The sequence below is a fragment of the Electrona antarctica genome (genome assembly GCF_951216825.1).
Source record: "Electrona antarctica genome assembly, chromosome: 10".
Taxonomy (NCBI): domain Eukaryota; kingdom Metazoa; phylum Chordata; class Actinopteri; order Myctophiformes; family Myctophidae; genus Electrona; species Electrona antarctica.
In genome coordinates this window covers 12,890,025-12,902,746 of record NC_136791.1, presented here as the reverse complement: position 1 = coordinate 12,902,746, position 12,722 = coordinate 12,890,025, and the positions used below count along the sequence as shown (strand labels likewise).

General features: G+C 42.5%; 2 protein-coding genes across 19 annotated transcripts in view; one reads left to right on the top strand and one right to left on the bottom strand.

Moving 5' to 3' along the window:
* fam83b (family with sequence similarity 83 member B) overlaps positions 1-12,722 on the bottom strand; it is a 360,421-nt gene that overhangs the window by 15,520 nt on the left and 332,179 nt on the right. The gene's annotated exons all lie outside the window — the stretch shown is intronic.
* The window catches only part of dst (dystonin), a 155,304-nt gene that overhangs the window by 126,377 nt on the left and 16,205 nt on the right, over positions 1-12,722 (top strand). For all 18 annotated transcript variants that reach the window (XM_079513097.1, XM_079513095.1, XM_079513098.1 and 15 more), the window contains 14 exons: positions 747-978; positions 1,878-2,104; positions 2,755-2,877; positions 3,015-3,116; positions 3,796-3,897; positions 4,163-4,336; positions 4,849-5,004; positions 5,534-5,731; positions 6,401-6,529; positions 7,206-7,376; positions 9,226-9,381; positions 10,406-10,612; positions 10,898-11,017; positions 12,407-12,576. In XM_079513097.1, coding sequence (XP_079369223.1) covers positions 747-978; positions 1,878-2,104; positions 2,755-2,877; positions 3,015-3,116; positions 3,796-3,897; positions 4,163-4,336; positions 4,849-5,004; positions 5,534-5,731; positions 6,401-6,529; positions 7,206-7,376; positions 9,226-9,381; positions 10,406-10,612; positions 10,898-11,017; positions 12,407-12,576 — 2,267 coding nt within the window. The remainder of the gene's footprint in view (positions 1-746; positions 979-1,877; positions 2,105-2,754; positions 2,878-3,014; positions 3,117-3,795; positions 3,898-4,162; positions 4,337-4,848; positions 5,005-5,533; positions 5,732-6,400; positions 6,530-7,205; positions 7,377-9,225; positions 9,382-10,405; positions 10,613-10,897; positions 11,018-12,406; positions 12,577-12,722) is intronic.

Below are 12,722 nucleotides of genomic sequence, written 5' to 3'. Positions count from 1 at the left end.
AGGAGTAATATAAAAAAATGTGTTTTACAAAAGTCGGCCTCCTGGTGGCGCTATAAAAGGCAGATGCGGAAAATGCAGGTCAAAGATTTGTCATTGGCCTCTAGGGAGTGTGCATGCAACGTTGCACGCAGATCGGTGCAGTTTTAGGTAAAACATGTGAAAAGCTGCCTCATGGTGGCGCTATAACAGGCCGTTCTGGAAAATGTGGGGCAGAGGTTCATCGTTGGCATCCAGGGAGTGTGTGTGCAAAGTTTGGCATCGACCGGGTTAACGGTGCCGGAGATTAGCTGGTAACAGACGGACGGACACACACACACAAGGACGGACACACGGACGGAGTGCAAAACATACTCTCTCCCCATGCCTTCGGCCTGGTGGAGACAACAATAATTTAAAGTTGCACAAGTTGTTCAGGGCCCTTTCGGTGTGTTTGTGGGCAGTTATGGGTTAAACCCCTTACCACACACACACACACACACACACACACACATACATACATACATACATACATACATACATACTGTACATAAAAACCTTTCAGGATTCAAATTCAAAAGTAGTTGATCTTTTCAAGCTTGTTGTGGATCTGCTACTTTTGTATACGATATATAAGCAACATTTTCAACGTTTGGGACATTTTGGACTACTTTTTGCAATATAATGACATGCCCAAAATACAGACGCCAGGTTGAAAGTAGTTGACTGAGCTCACCTCTTGACCATCTCCTCTCCGTGTTCTCCTACAGTTCCATGATAAGATTGACCCCATGCTGGAGTCCCTGGAGCGCATCTCTGAACGCCTGCGTCAGCCTCCCTCCATCTCAGTGGAGGTGGACAAGATCAAGGAGCAGATAGCCGAGAATAAGAACGTCTCTGTGGACTTGGAGAAGCTGCAGCCTTCCTACGATACGCTGAAGCAGCGAGGCGAGGAGATGATAGCAAGATCTGAAGGGGCCGACAAAGACATATCTGCCAAAGGTATTGTGTTTCCTCTTGATTTATTCATGATGTGATTTTACGGTTCAGCCTTTATTTGACAACTAACTAACCTCCCCTAGAGGCAGTGCTTCATTTGTAAATTATTAGGTGCAGGAGCTCATGAATCCCCCACACCACCTCACTTTTGTCAGACACAAAGTCACAGAACACAGACAGATACGCACTGCCCAGCTCGGTTAACAACACAGAGAGATGTACATCCGTGTAACGTTACTGTTAATTTACTACAGTCAAAAAGGACAGAGAGGACACACGTTTACCTGATACAACTACTTTGACATGAGAGGGAGGCGGGGTGTTATTTGCGGAGTCCTCTCCTCTGCAAGTAACGTAGTGAGCATAGGAGTCAGGAGGCTCACAGGCGCAACCATTTTTCTAACGGCGAATAATAAAGTTGACCGTAACTTGAACTTCAACTTGAACATAACTCGGTTTAATTTCATCCGAGTTACATCATCAGTTACATCAGTTTCATCCGGGACATTGAGGGGAAAATGTGAAAGATTAATTTATAACAAATAGTCTAAAATAAAAAACGTATTGTAGGCTATTGCATGTGCATTTGAGGTGACACGGCTCCTTCTAGATTTCCCAGGGTGCAGCAGGCAGATACCAGAGCTCGGCTCCGGACAGCTCCGGCACAAATTAAGCCCTGAATTAATTTTTAACTTAATTTGAGGGGAAAAGGCCATGTGGTCATGCAAATGGTTAGGGTTCAACCCTTTTTTGTCCATGGCAATCTGCCCCATAGCTTTTTAGATATATTGTATGACATGTTTCCTCCAGGCTTAGAGAGCTCTGCCGCTAGCTGGGAACCAACCAACCAACCAAACAAACTTGTATGAATTACTATTTATTTATTTATTTGTTCATCCAAGCTGTCCAAGACCAGCTGGATCAGATGGTGTTCCTCTGGAATGACATCCAGGCCCTTTTGGAGGAGAGGGAAGCTAAACTGCTGGATGTGATGGACCTGGCAGACAAGTTCTGGTGTGACCACTGCGCCCTCATCTGCACCATCAAAGACAGCCAGGATCTGCTGAGAGATCTGGAGGAGCCTGGAGTGGACCCCTCAGTGGTTAAACAGCAGCAAGAGTTTGTGGAGGTTAGGAGTTTAGTTGTTTTTTGTCTTATTCTGAACATGGAGTCCTACTACAACACCCATAATTCAATGTGATGTGTTTTTTCTAGAGCCGTTCTCATGGATCTAGAGTAGGGGTTTCAAAACCTATTTGCTCGAGACCCAAAAGAGAAATGTGATGTCTCCCTGGGACCCAGACCAGGAAAATAGCCAATCTACAAGCTCACAACGCAACAAATTATTATTATATAATTATAAACAATAATGTAGGAAACAGGAAATAAAGCGATATTTACTAATAAAAAAGGGTCCATGACCCAGATTTCGGAACCACTGTTCTAGAGCAGTAGCCATTACCATTCGTCGTGGCCCCTAGTAGCATATGTGACTACTGTACTGTACTGTATGCACTGTGCAGCACAGTGCAGACCATCCATGGTACTACTTAGATTGGCTGCCTTAGCGATACAGAGAGCGTTTATGGTCTTTTCACCATCATTAATTCTACTGATAGAGACATGGAGATAAGATTGAAAGACAGTGGAGCATTCCATTAATTGAATTAGTCGTGCACATTTCACGTTGTAATTTGCAGCCAAGTTTATGACCCAGTAAAAGCTGTGACAGATTGATTCTCAGGTTTAAACATCAGTTCTCTTTCTTCATCCTCTCAGGGGTTTAAGGAGGAGATTGAAGGGCTTCAAGAAGAGCTTGATGTGGTTCGAAACCTTGGGGCAGAACTTCTGGCCGCCTGCGGGGAACCTGATAAACCTGTGATGAAGAAAAGTATTGATGAGGTAATAATGATCCTCAGTAAACGTAAATGTTTTAGGTAAAAGTTTTACGATGTGGAATACATTCTGCAAGATTCTCACGTCTTCATACTGTTTGGATCAAGCTCTGACAAGTATTGCTGTGTTGTTGTTTTTTCCAGGTGAACACGGCGTGGGAAAGCCTGAATAAGACATGGAAGGAGAGGGTGGACACACTGGACGAGGCCATGCTGGCTGCTATGCACTTTCAGGACGGGCTACAGGTACTCGCATTCATTGTCTGCTGTAGTATAGAACCTTGACACCATTCTCTAGTCTGTTTACCCTGACACATGTTTGTGTTTAGAACAAGGGGGAGAGATGTTTTAGGGGTTGGGGTTTTGGTGACTTTGAAATGGTTCAACGCCTTCTAAATTAAACCCAATACTGGCTTTCTTATTTTTAAAAAAGAACTTGGTTTCATTTGTAAATAATTTCTCCTTATATGTCTGTGGTTAGATGATGAGAAGAATAATAAACAAGTTAATTGAAATGTTGATGAGATTTGCAACATAATCTAATGTGGTCTGACATCTATATTTATATATCTATATAACATTGTTTTATGAGAGGACTATTCATTTTACTATGTGGTGGATTGCTATGTTTGGATGAAAATTATGCTTGTGTTTATAAACTGTTGCCAGCTTGTTTCAGCGTGTAATTACGAACCGCCAATATGCATAATTGTGTTGATTTTTGTTAATTTTATGGATCAATATTTAAAGCAGCCTCTTAGTTAATAACATTCAAGTTAAGAGCTTTAAGTACATTGTGTATGTTTTCCTATGTTGCGTCCTATGTCATTTGTATTCCTAAAAGAAGAATTAGCAGTATAGGCACAACAATGGATGTGAAATATGACCCCCCCCTCTAACAATGGTCTCTCCTCCCCAACAACAGGGTATGTTTGACTGGGTGGACATACTGGACAGCAAACTGGATTCTATGTCACCTGTAGGCACTGACCTGGAAACTGTCAAGCATCAAATTGTAGAACTCAAGGTAAAGTGTTGGATTCCTGTTGCGCTACACCTCGGGACAGAGACTAGTTGGAATATTTTCTCATGCTGAAAACAATTGAGGTTGTCTTTTTATCTGACCTTTATGGTATTGACATACATTGTACATTGTCAAATACCAGCTGTGTTTGTCCTGAATGCATTGAGTTTTGTATGAAATACTCTATGTGTGTATAGGACGGTAGACCTGTGTCTTTGATGTTGCTGAAAAGGATTGTGTGCGTCTGTGTATTTATCGCGTTGGCCAGGAGTTCAAAGCGGAGGCGTACCAGCTGCAGATCGAGATGGAACGCCTGAATCACCAGGCGGGTCTGCTGCTGAAGAAGGTGGTGGAGGAGGTGGATCGATGCGCCGTCCAGGAACCCATGGCTGAGCTGAAGATGCTGTGGGACAACCTGGACGAGAAGATCATCAACAGACAGGTGAGGCACTAGACTATAGGGAGCACAGTGCTGGTCAATGCTGCTTCATACAGTGACGTTACACTGTAGTGCAGTGGTTCCCAAACTTTATAGCCCGTGACCCAAAAGAGAAATGAGACATTTGCCCGGCACCCAAACTAGTGAAAATAGCAGATCTACAAGCTCACAACATGTTGCTTCGCACCGCGTTGTGAGCTTGTAGATCGGCTATCTTCACATGTCACAAAAATAGCAGATCTTCCTAGATCTAAGTAGAGCTTAAGTGTTTTAATCTGTGTAGCTGAGAATTCACACAAGGCTGTTTTCAAGGGCTGTAGTGTAGAGTTACAGTAGACACCATGCGTTTTCAGGACATGATGGCCTATATATGTGATGCTGTACTGTGTGTATGGACCATTTTCACACGATCTCGCCATTAAGTTAATGGCAGGGTGCCAACTTGCCACCCTTTTTTTTCAATGCAAAATGCCCTACATGCCGTGTGAATATGGTCTACCTATTGTTTCATCTAGCACAAACTGGAGGCTGGACTCCTGGCCCTGGGCCAGTTCCAGCACGCCCTGGACGAGCTGCTGGCGTGGATGAGCCACACGGAGGAGCTTCTCAACGAGCAGAAGAAGGCATCGGGAGACCCCAAATCCATCGAGATAGAGCTGGCCAAACACCATGTACGTGCACGTGTAGGACACGCCTCCTCTCAATCCGCTCACTCTCTCTCTCTCTGATACTGTAGGACCACTATAGTGGTGACTGTTTTGTATTACGATTTATTCCATGTTGTTGAGCTTTTATTTATAAGTAACAAAGTTCTTTAGGACAGACACTCACTGTGTTTACATGGATAATATTTATTCAGATTGAAATCATCAATCGGACATGCTCAGAAAGAATAAATGTATTCCAGAGAACAGTGTTTATACAGGTATACTGGACACTAATATTCACGATTGAACTACAGTATTAAAAGAGGTTACACCACCCCTTTCCACCCGATTATCAGACCGGATAGATCGTGGCTCTGCCAATAGAGGTGTTCACGTGTGGCATTTTTATTCTGATTGGGCTATCATTCTGATTATTAGCTGACTATTAGGGTCCACGTCAACGTACCTCAACGTACTTGTCTTTATCCTTTCTGCTGTGTTTCTGATCTGTTTTGTGTGGCGTTTGTCGTTTTTTTGGGGGCGGGGGTTCTAGGTTCTCCAGAATGATGTTCTGGCTCACAAGACCACAGTGGAGACGGTGAACAAGGCCGGCAATGACCTGGTCCAGTGCAGCGCCGGAGAGGAGGCGTCCAGCCTGCAGAGCAAGCTGGAGAACCTCAACCAGCGATGGAACTCCATCCTGGAGAAGACGGCCCAGAGGAGGCACCAGCTGGACGGCGCTCTGCTGCAGGTGGATATGATATCAATAAAAATCACTTTTTATGTGCCGTTACCCGAGCTCAAGGCTCTATCGGCGTGTTTTATGTCTTATAAATTAGGCTGTGATTGATTCTCTCTTCCCCCACAAGATGTCTCATGTCATGAAGTTTGTTTTAGGTGATTGAAACGAGAGCTCGCCTTCACCCACGCTATCTCACATTCCAACCCCTGCAGCTTCTATTCATAACGCTGACATTTAGGGAGGTCCTTTCATGTATGAGGAATGACCTGTGGATATTTTTATTTTAGGAATCCTACAAAGCTTTTCTGCTTTTTATCAAGCACCATCTGTCAAACTCAGGAGATATATTGGTGAAAAGCAGGAACGTTTTAGTCATTTCTTAGAAGTTATCTCGTAAGAAGACGTAACTCTCTTATTTGCCAAAAAGTAAATCCTTGCACAGATTTTCTTTTTTCTGTACTTTGTTCTCACCACACTCAATTTATATATATATATATATATATATATATATATATATATATATATATATATATATACTATGCAAAATGATTTGGCCTTTTGTTTACCTATATGAATCCAGGGAATTAATAACATGACATTCTCTTCTCTATTGCTTAGGCTCCTAACAATGCTCATTATGACACCTATTGTCCTGACTCAGGTTGCATTGTTTTGTAGGCTCAAGGTTTCCATGGCGAAATCGAAGACATGCAGCAGTGGCTGAAAGACACCGAACGTCAGCTGTTGGCATCAAAGGCCGTGGGAGGCTTACCAGACACAGCTCGAGAGCAGCTTAACGCCCATCTGGTATGTATTTAACTATATGAAAGGCTTCATGCAGATGGCAGCCTTGTAAGGACCTAGCCATGCCCTCTCTCCGTGTTTCATCTGAAGTGTGAAAATTATTAATGACACTGCAAAAAACAAAACACACAACTGCATCCCCCTGGAAAGGAAAAAAAACACACTACATGTATCAAAACTCTGAAAGTGTTTCAAATTGATTTAGACATAATGAATGAAGGAATGTATTTCTCTTTTGTTTTGCTTTCCCCTAATAGCGTGACCCCTGGCACCCTCACAGCTAGCTTTCCACCGTTAGTGCCAGGGATCTGGAAACAAAAACATCTCTTTATCAACTTTAACCTCAGACATTAAGGCTTTAATGCGGGTGGGAATATGCTTTGAAATGTTCTCAGTGCGCCACAATACATCCATTCTGTTACCATTTTTGGTCTTGGATAATGGATGCCTCTTGGATGAGGATATTATTGTATTGTAACATCACAAACACAGAGACAGTCCAATCATTACAACATATCTACGTATTTGATTTGCTGCACAAATCTGTAATACGTTACTGATTCAAGTCTGAATTGGTCATCTTATAAAAATAAATGTACTGGCCCTCTCAGTTTTGTCATATTCGACAAGGACACAGCATCATTGTCTCATGAGTGGACGTCACATTGTTTCTTTGCAGGAGTTGTGTTCAGCCTTGCAGGCGAAGGAGGAGCTATATCAGAGGCTGATGGACAAGGGTCAACAGCTGCTAACCATGACCCCCGAGGGCCCGGACAGCACCACGGAGCAGGACCTCGCAAACCTCAAGGAGAAGTGGGTTTCTGTGCAGGCAAAGGCCGCAGAGAGAAAGGTACAGACTTTACTGAGAGAGCAGACAAAGAAGGAATTGTTTTTTTTTTTGCCTTTTCTCAGGTTTAAAGGATCCTTGCTAATACGCCTTAAGCCATTATAATTGCCCTCTATAACATACAGTACGTGAAAAATGAAAAATACCTCAAATATTTATTTTTTAAATAGTTAATCTCGAACTCAAGGGAGACAACGCCCGTCGCAAGTTGAAGATGTAATTTGTCCGTGTGTGGTCCAGCCCCGTGGAATGTATGGAATACATGTGCTAATACATTCCATAGGGCTGGACCACACATTATTCCGGGGCGCACATTTGGCAGAAATAGCAGAACTACAAGCTTGTAGATCAGCGATTTCTGGCGAAGAGATTTTGGTGGAGAAGGAAACGACAGCAGGTCCAAGTACAGTTGCAAACTCGGGTCCGCTTCCCTGAGAGTAAGAGGGCTTATAAGTGGTTAATGATTCACAACTCCTGGCGTGGATCCCAGTGAGCGATGGATGGCTGACGTGCACATTGGTCATGCCTACTGGATGCAGGGGCCTCTAATCCCAGCGGTGGTAATGAATGGTGTTAAACAGAGGATGTGGTCACACAGTACATCATAGTATGCGAATCACTGAGTCAGCACTCGGCACAGAACAAAGGTATTCCTGTCCTCTCTGCTATGTTGCTGTAGAGAGCAGATGAAAATGGAAGGAAGGAAATGAGTTTAAGCATTAAATGAGTTCAATATTTTGTCGGAAAACGAAAGCACCCACTTCCCTTGGATACTCACTTTTTGATGTTTACTAACTCATTTCTCATTTCATCAATGGACATTGGGAAAAGTAAAAAATGTCCTACAGTAGTTAGAATTATATCACATTTTCATGCGTTTTACAAAGCACTTTTCCTGCCAGTAAGCCAGAAGGTCATAATAAAATGACTTTTAATGCAGGCCAAGATTGATATCGCAACAGCCCTACCATACCATTCCACATTATATTACACAGTACTGTACTCTGCAGGGAAATCTAGGCAATTAGTCTTGTAATGTTGTAATTATTCCCTTGTGTGTTTGTCGCAAAACAGATATTATTTAATGGCAGGGCCATATTTAATTATCTAATTCAATTAAAAAGTCATCATTCTACTTTTGGTGCTCCATCACCCTCTCTAGAGATGACAACTTCCTCTGTTGGAAATAGAGTTCATTTGTGAATCAAACTGCAGTCGTTATTGTTATTGACGTGTGTTGTAGCAACCACACAGATTAGCAATAATATTGCTAATCTGTGCGGTTGCTACAACACACGTCAATAACAATAACGACTGCAGCTCATTCACAATCATGACTGTAGATGTTAATAGTTGACTGTTACTGCGTGTCTGTCAGAAGCTGGCCATGAAGTCTAGAGCCTGACCGATAATATGAGCCATTATTTGACCGTTTTGTCTTCACCAATTACACAGCTGATTTTTATTACAAAAAACGAAAACGAAAATCGCAGAACTCCAAGCTCACAATCCGCCATGATGCAACAGGCTGTGAGTAGTTGCAAGTGGTTAAATAAAATATAGTTTGTGTGTATTTTGAATGTACTATTGTATAATTGTTGAATTATATATACTTTGATATTTTTAACAATGACAAAGTTATTTGTGTTTATCTTTATGTATTCATTTGCGTATACGTTATGTTCTCAAATAGAACATTTTAATCAAGATTTTGCACTTACAGAAAATTATTGGTCAAAACATCAGTAAATGGTGGTGTAGCACTCTCCAAAATTGGGATCGTCAATGGGCCCAAAAAAAACCTGGCACCGGTCGGTCTCTAATGAAGTCATTCCACCATGTGTCTGTACAGGTGAAACTGGAAGAGGCATGGTCTATGGCCACAGACTTCCATAACTCCCTGCAAGACTTCATCAACTGGCTGACCCAAGCTGAGCAGACACTGAACATGGCCTCTCCTGCTTCCCTCATCCTGGAGAACATCCTGTTTCAGATTGATGAACACAAGGTAATGTGTGTACAGTGAAAGCACTGCAAAGCAGTGATGAGGTCATGAGCCAGGCTTTTGAACAGTGCTTTACGCATCATTCGGTTAGGGCTGCAACTATCGATTATCAGTTTTCACTATTTATTTATTTATTTATTTATTTATTTATTTATTTATTTATTTATTTATTTATTTATTTATTTATTTATTTATTTATTTATTTATTTATTTATTTATTTATTTATTTATTTATTTATTTATTTTCTTTTTAAAAACATTACATACTGTATTTTACCATGCCCAAAATATTGATTCATTATTAATAGATTTTTTTTAAATAATCTTTTAATATAGAATGGATTAAAACTATTAGTTTGATTTACTGTACCCGTACAATGGTTTAGGTGCTAACATCTGTATGATGGTTCTACAATCATTGCTTATACTGATAATGTTTGTGTGTACATTAGTTTCTGATCCCATGGGGTCCTTGAAGGTGCTCCAGGGGTCCCCAGCTAAATTATTGATAGTTAGGTATCAAATGTAACTCTGAAAGTGTACAGATTTTATCAGAATGTATTGAGAGGATAGCCCCTTGAGATTTTGCCTATGTAAATGCAACCAAAATAAATCCGTAAGGGTCCATTTGGCACATTTGACCCCAGAAAACATGCATTACATTTGTATGTAGTGAGGCGCTCTGCGTCTGTGATATATGAATAATTGACATCTTTACTAGGGATGCCCCGATCACGTTTATTTCCTCCCGATCCGATTCCGATCATTTGATTTTGAGCATCTGCCGATACCGATTTTCCCCAATCCGATATTTATATTTTACAGAACACATTTATGCCATATCCCATATCACAATAGTACAATAGGCAGTCTAATATCATGATATGGATATAATATTGATACTAGTAGGGATGTCCCAATCACGTTTTTTGGCTCCCGATCCGGTTCTGTTCATTTGAAAATGACGTGATCGGCCCCGATTTCCGATCGGAACAACCCTAATCTTTACACTTTGTTCCATGGACAGATGTTCATCACGGAGGTGAACTCTCACAGGGAACACATCATGGAGCTGGACAAGACCGGTACACACCTAAAGTACTTCAGCCAGAAGCAGGATGTGGTTCTGATCAAGAACCTGCTGCTCAGTGTCCAAGGCCGCTGGGAGAAGCTGGTGCAGCGCTCTGTGGAGAGAGGTCGTCTCCTGGATGACGCCAGGAAGAGAGCCAAACAGGTACTTCATGCTGAATGGTTTCTATGTGTCCGGTACCTGCAGCATTAGTTTTGGAGCAGTACTTCTGTGGAGGTGTTGCCAAAAAGACTTTAGACTTAACTTTATTTATTTATTTTATTTATTTTTTTGTAATAGTTGTAACTTGTGATCTATTTTTGAATATCCATATCCAAAGTATAAAACAGTGCTCGAGTGTTTAAACAGTGTCAGGCACGAAAACAAGTGGAATCGTTCCTTGTGCGACGACGGTGTTCCACATGGTGCTAATCTCCTCGTCTCCTTCAGTTCCATGAAACCTGGAACAAGCTGATGGAATGGATGGACGAATCCGAGAAGGCCTTAGACTCCGAGGTGGAGATCGCCAACGAACCCGATAGGATCAAGACGCAGCTAGCCCAGCACAAGGTGACCCAGGGCAGGCTGATCACTGGCTACTGGTCGGGTGGGCGGGTGGGGGGGTGGGTGACTGTACAACAGCTGTCTGCATTCCTCTGGCAGTGTCTAATTCAATACATGAAAACAACGGATGCATGCATGCGGTACCATTTATCACAACTATTAATTATTACAGCTGCTGCTTGGCTTCCCCTACTGCCTTTATAGTTTAATGTACGATGAAGTAAGCATGACTATTCCAACTGTGATAGCTATTTATAGGAATTAAGAGTGTATGTGGAATAATGTAGTGCATTTGGAAGTGTTCTACACCTCTCTCCATTTTGTGTGTGTGTGTGTGTGTGTGTGTGTGTGTGTGTGTGTGTGTGTGTGTGTGTGTGTGTGTGTGTGTGTGTGTGTGTGTGTGTGTGTGTGCGTGTGCGTGTGCGGAGACTAATCTTATCATAATCCCTGGATGAACGGAATGGATTAGGGGCGTGCCTGCTGCTGGATACTTTTAATCCACAAAGAGAAATGCTCTTTGAGTTATGACCCCCACTGCCTCCCCATTACAGCATACAGTCTTCTTAATGGCAGGCAGTGCACCCAGAAATCACTAACGGGGTGACATGTTTTTGTAGGCCAACCAGGAGGTTACCTCTGACATGGTGGTTTCTAGTGCACATTTTTTGGGGGGGCGGGGAGGGGGGGTTGGATTAAGGTCTGCAGGTCACAGACGAGGTCAGGGAGAGAAGAGACATTGTGGGAGTCAACCCAAGGTTAGGAGGGGGAAGAGGCACACGACCTACTGTACAGCACAGTATGTTGACACACTGTAGTTTGACAGCAGAGCTACAGTAGCAGCAATGCAGAGCTCCATACACTGATGCAGGATTGGATGGAGTGGATGGCAGAAATCCGGGAGTCCCAACTTGGTGTCGGCTAGACTGTACTCTCGCATCGCATTGTATGAATCCTATTTATTAAAAAGGCCTAATGGGAGACCGGTGGACCACATAAGATTAGTCACACTCATGTTACTATGACTCTATGATAAAGAGATCTCCATATGAGGGCATATCGGTTAGATCGGTGGTTCAACGTAGGTGTGAGGGCCGCATTGAATTGAACTTTAGAATGTAAGCTCTGTAGCAGAAAAAAATCCCTGTGGGGAAATCTTCTGAAGGATCTCCTTTCAAACTCAGAACTCAAACTTTAGAACAACAGACCGTAGCTGTCTGTTGGACATGGCCAGCCTCTACAGCTCCTACTGTAAGATAATGTCACTTGCCTATTACACTACGTAGGTGAACTAATATCAAATGTCTGACAGCTGTGTAGTCTGTCAGCTATAGTATGTTTCACAGGTGGATTGTGACAGTAGCACTGGTGCAATGACAATGTTTCTCACACACACAGGAATTCCAGAGAGCGCTGGGGAGCAAACACTCGGTCTACGACACCACCGCTCGAACAGGACGCTCCCTGAAGGACAAGACGTCCCTACTGGATGACAATCAGAAACTGGACGACATGCTGAGTGAACTGAGGGACAAATGGGACACCGTCTGTGGCAAGTCGGTGGAGAGGTGTGCACAGGCCTTACTTCCATCTTATGATTTGGTTGATGTTATTTGTCCTACTGTGTTGACATTATACCTCTATAGCTTTGTTATGATCTCTTTTGGTCCCTTTTGTGGGCACGTCATAATAGGCAAACATTCTGCAAAAATAG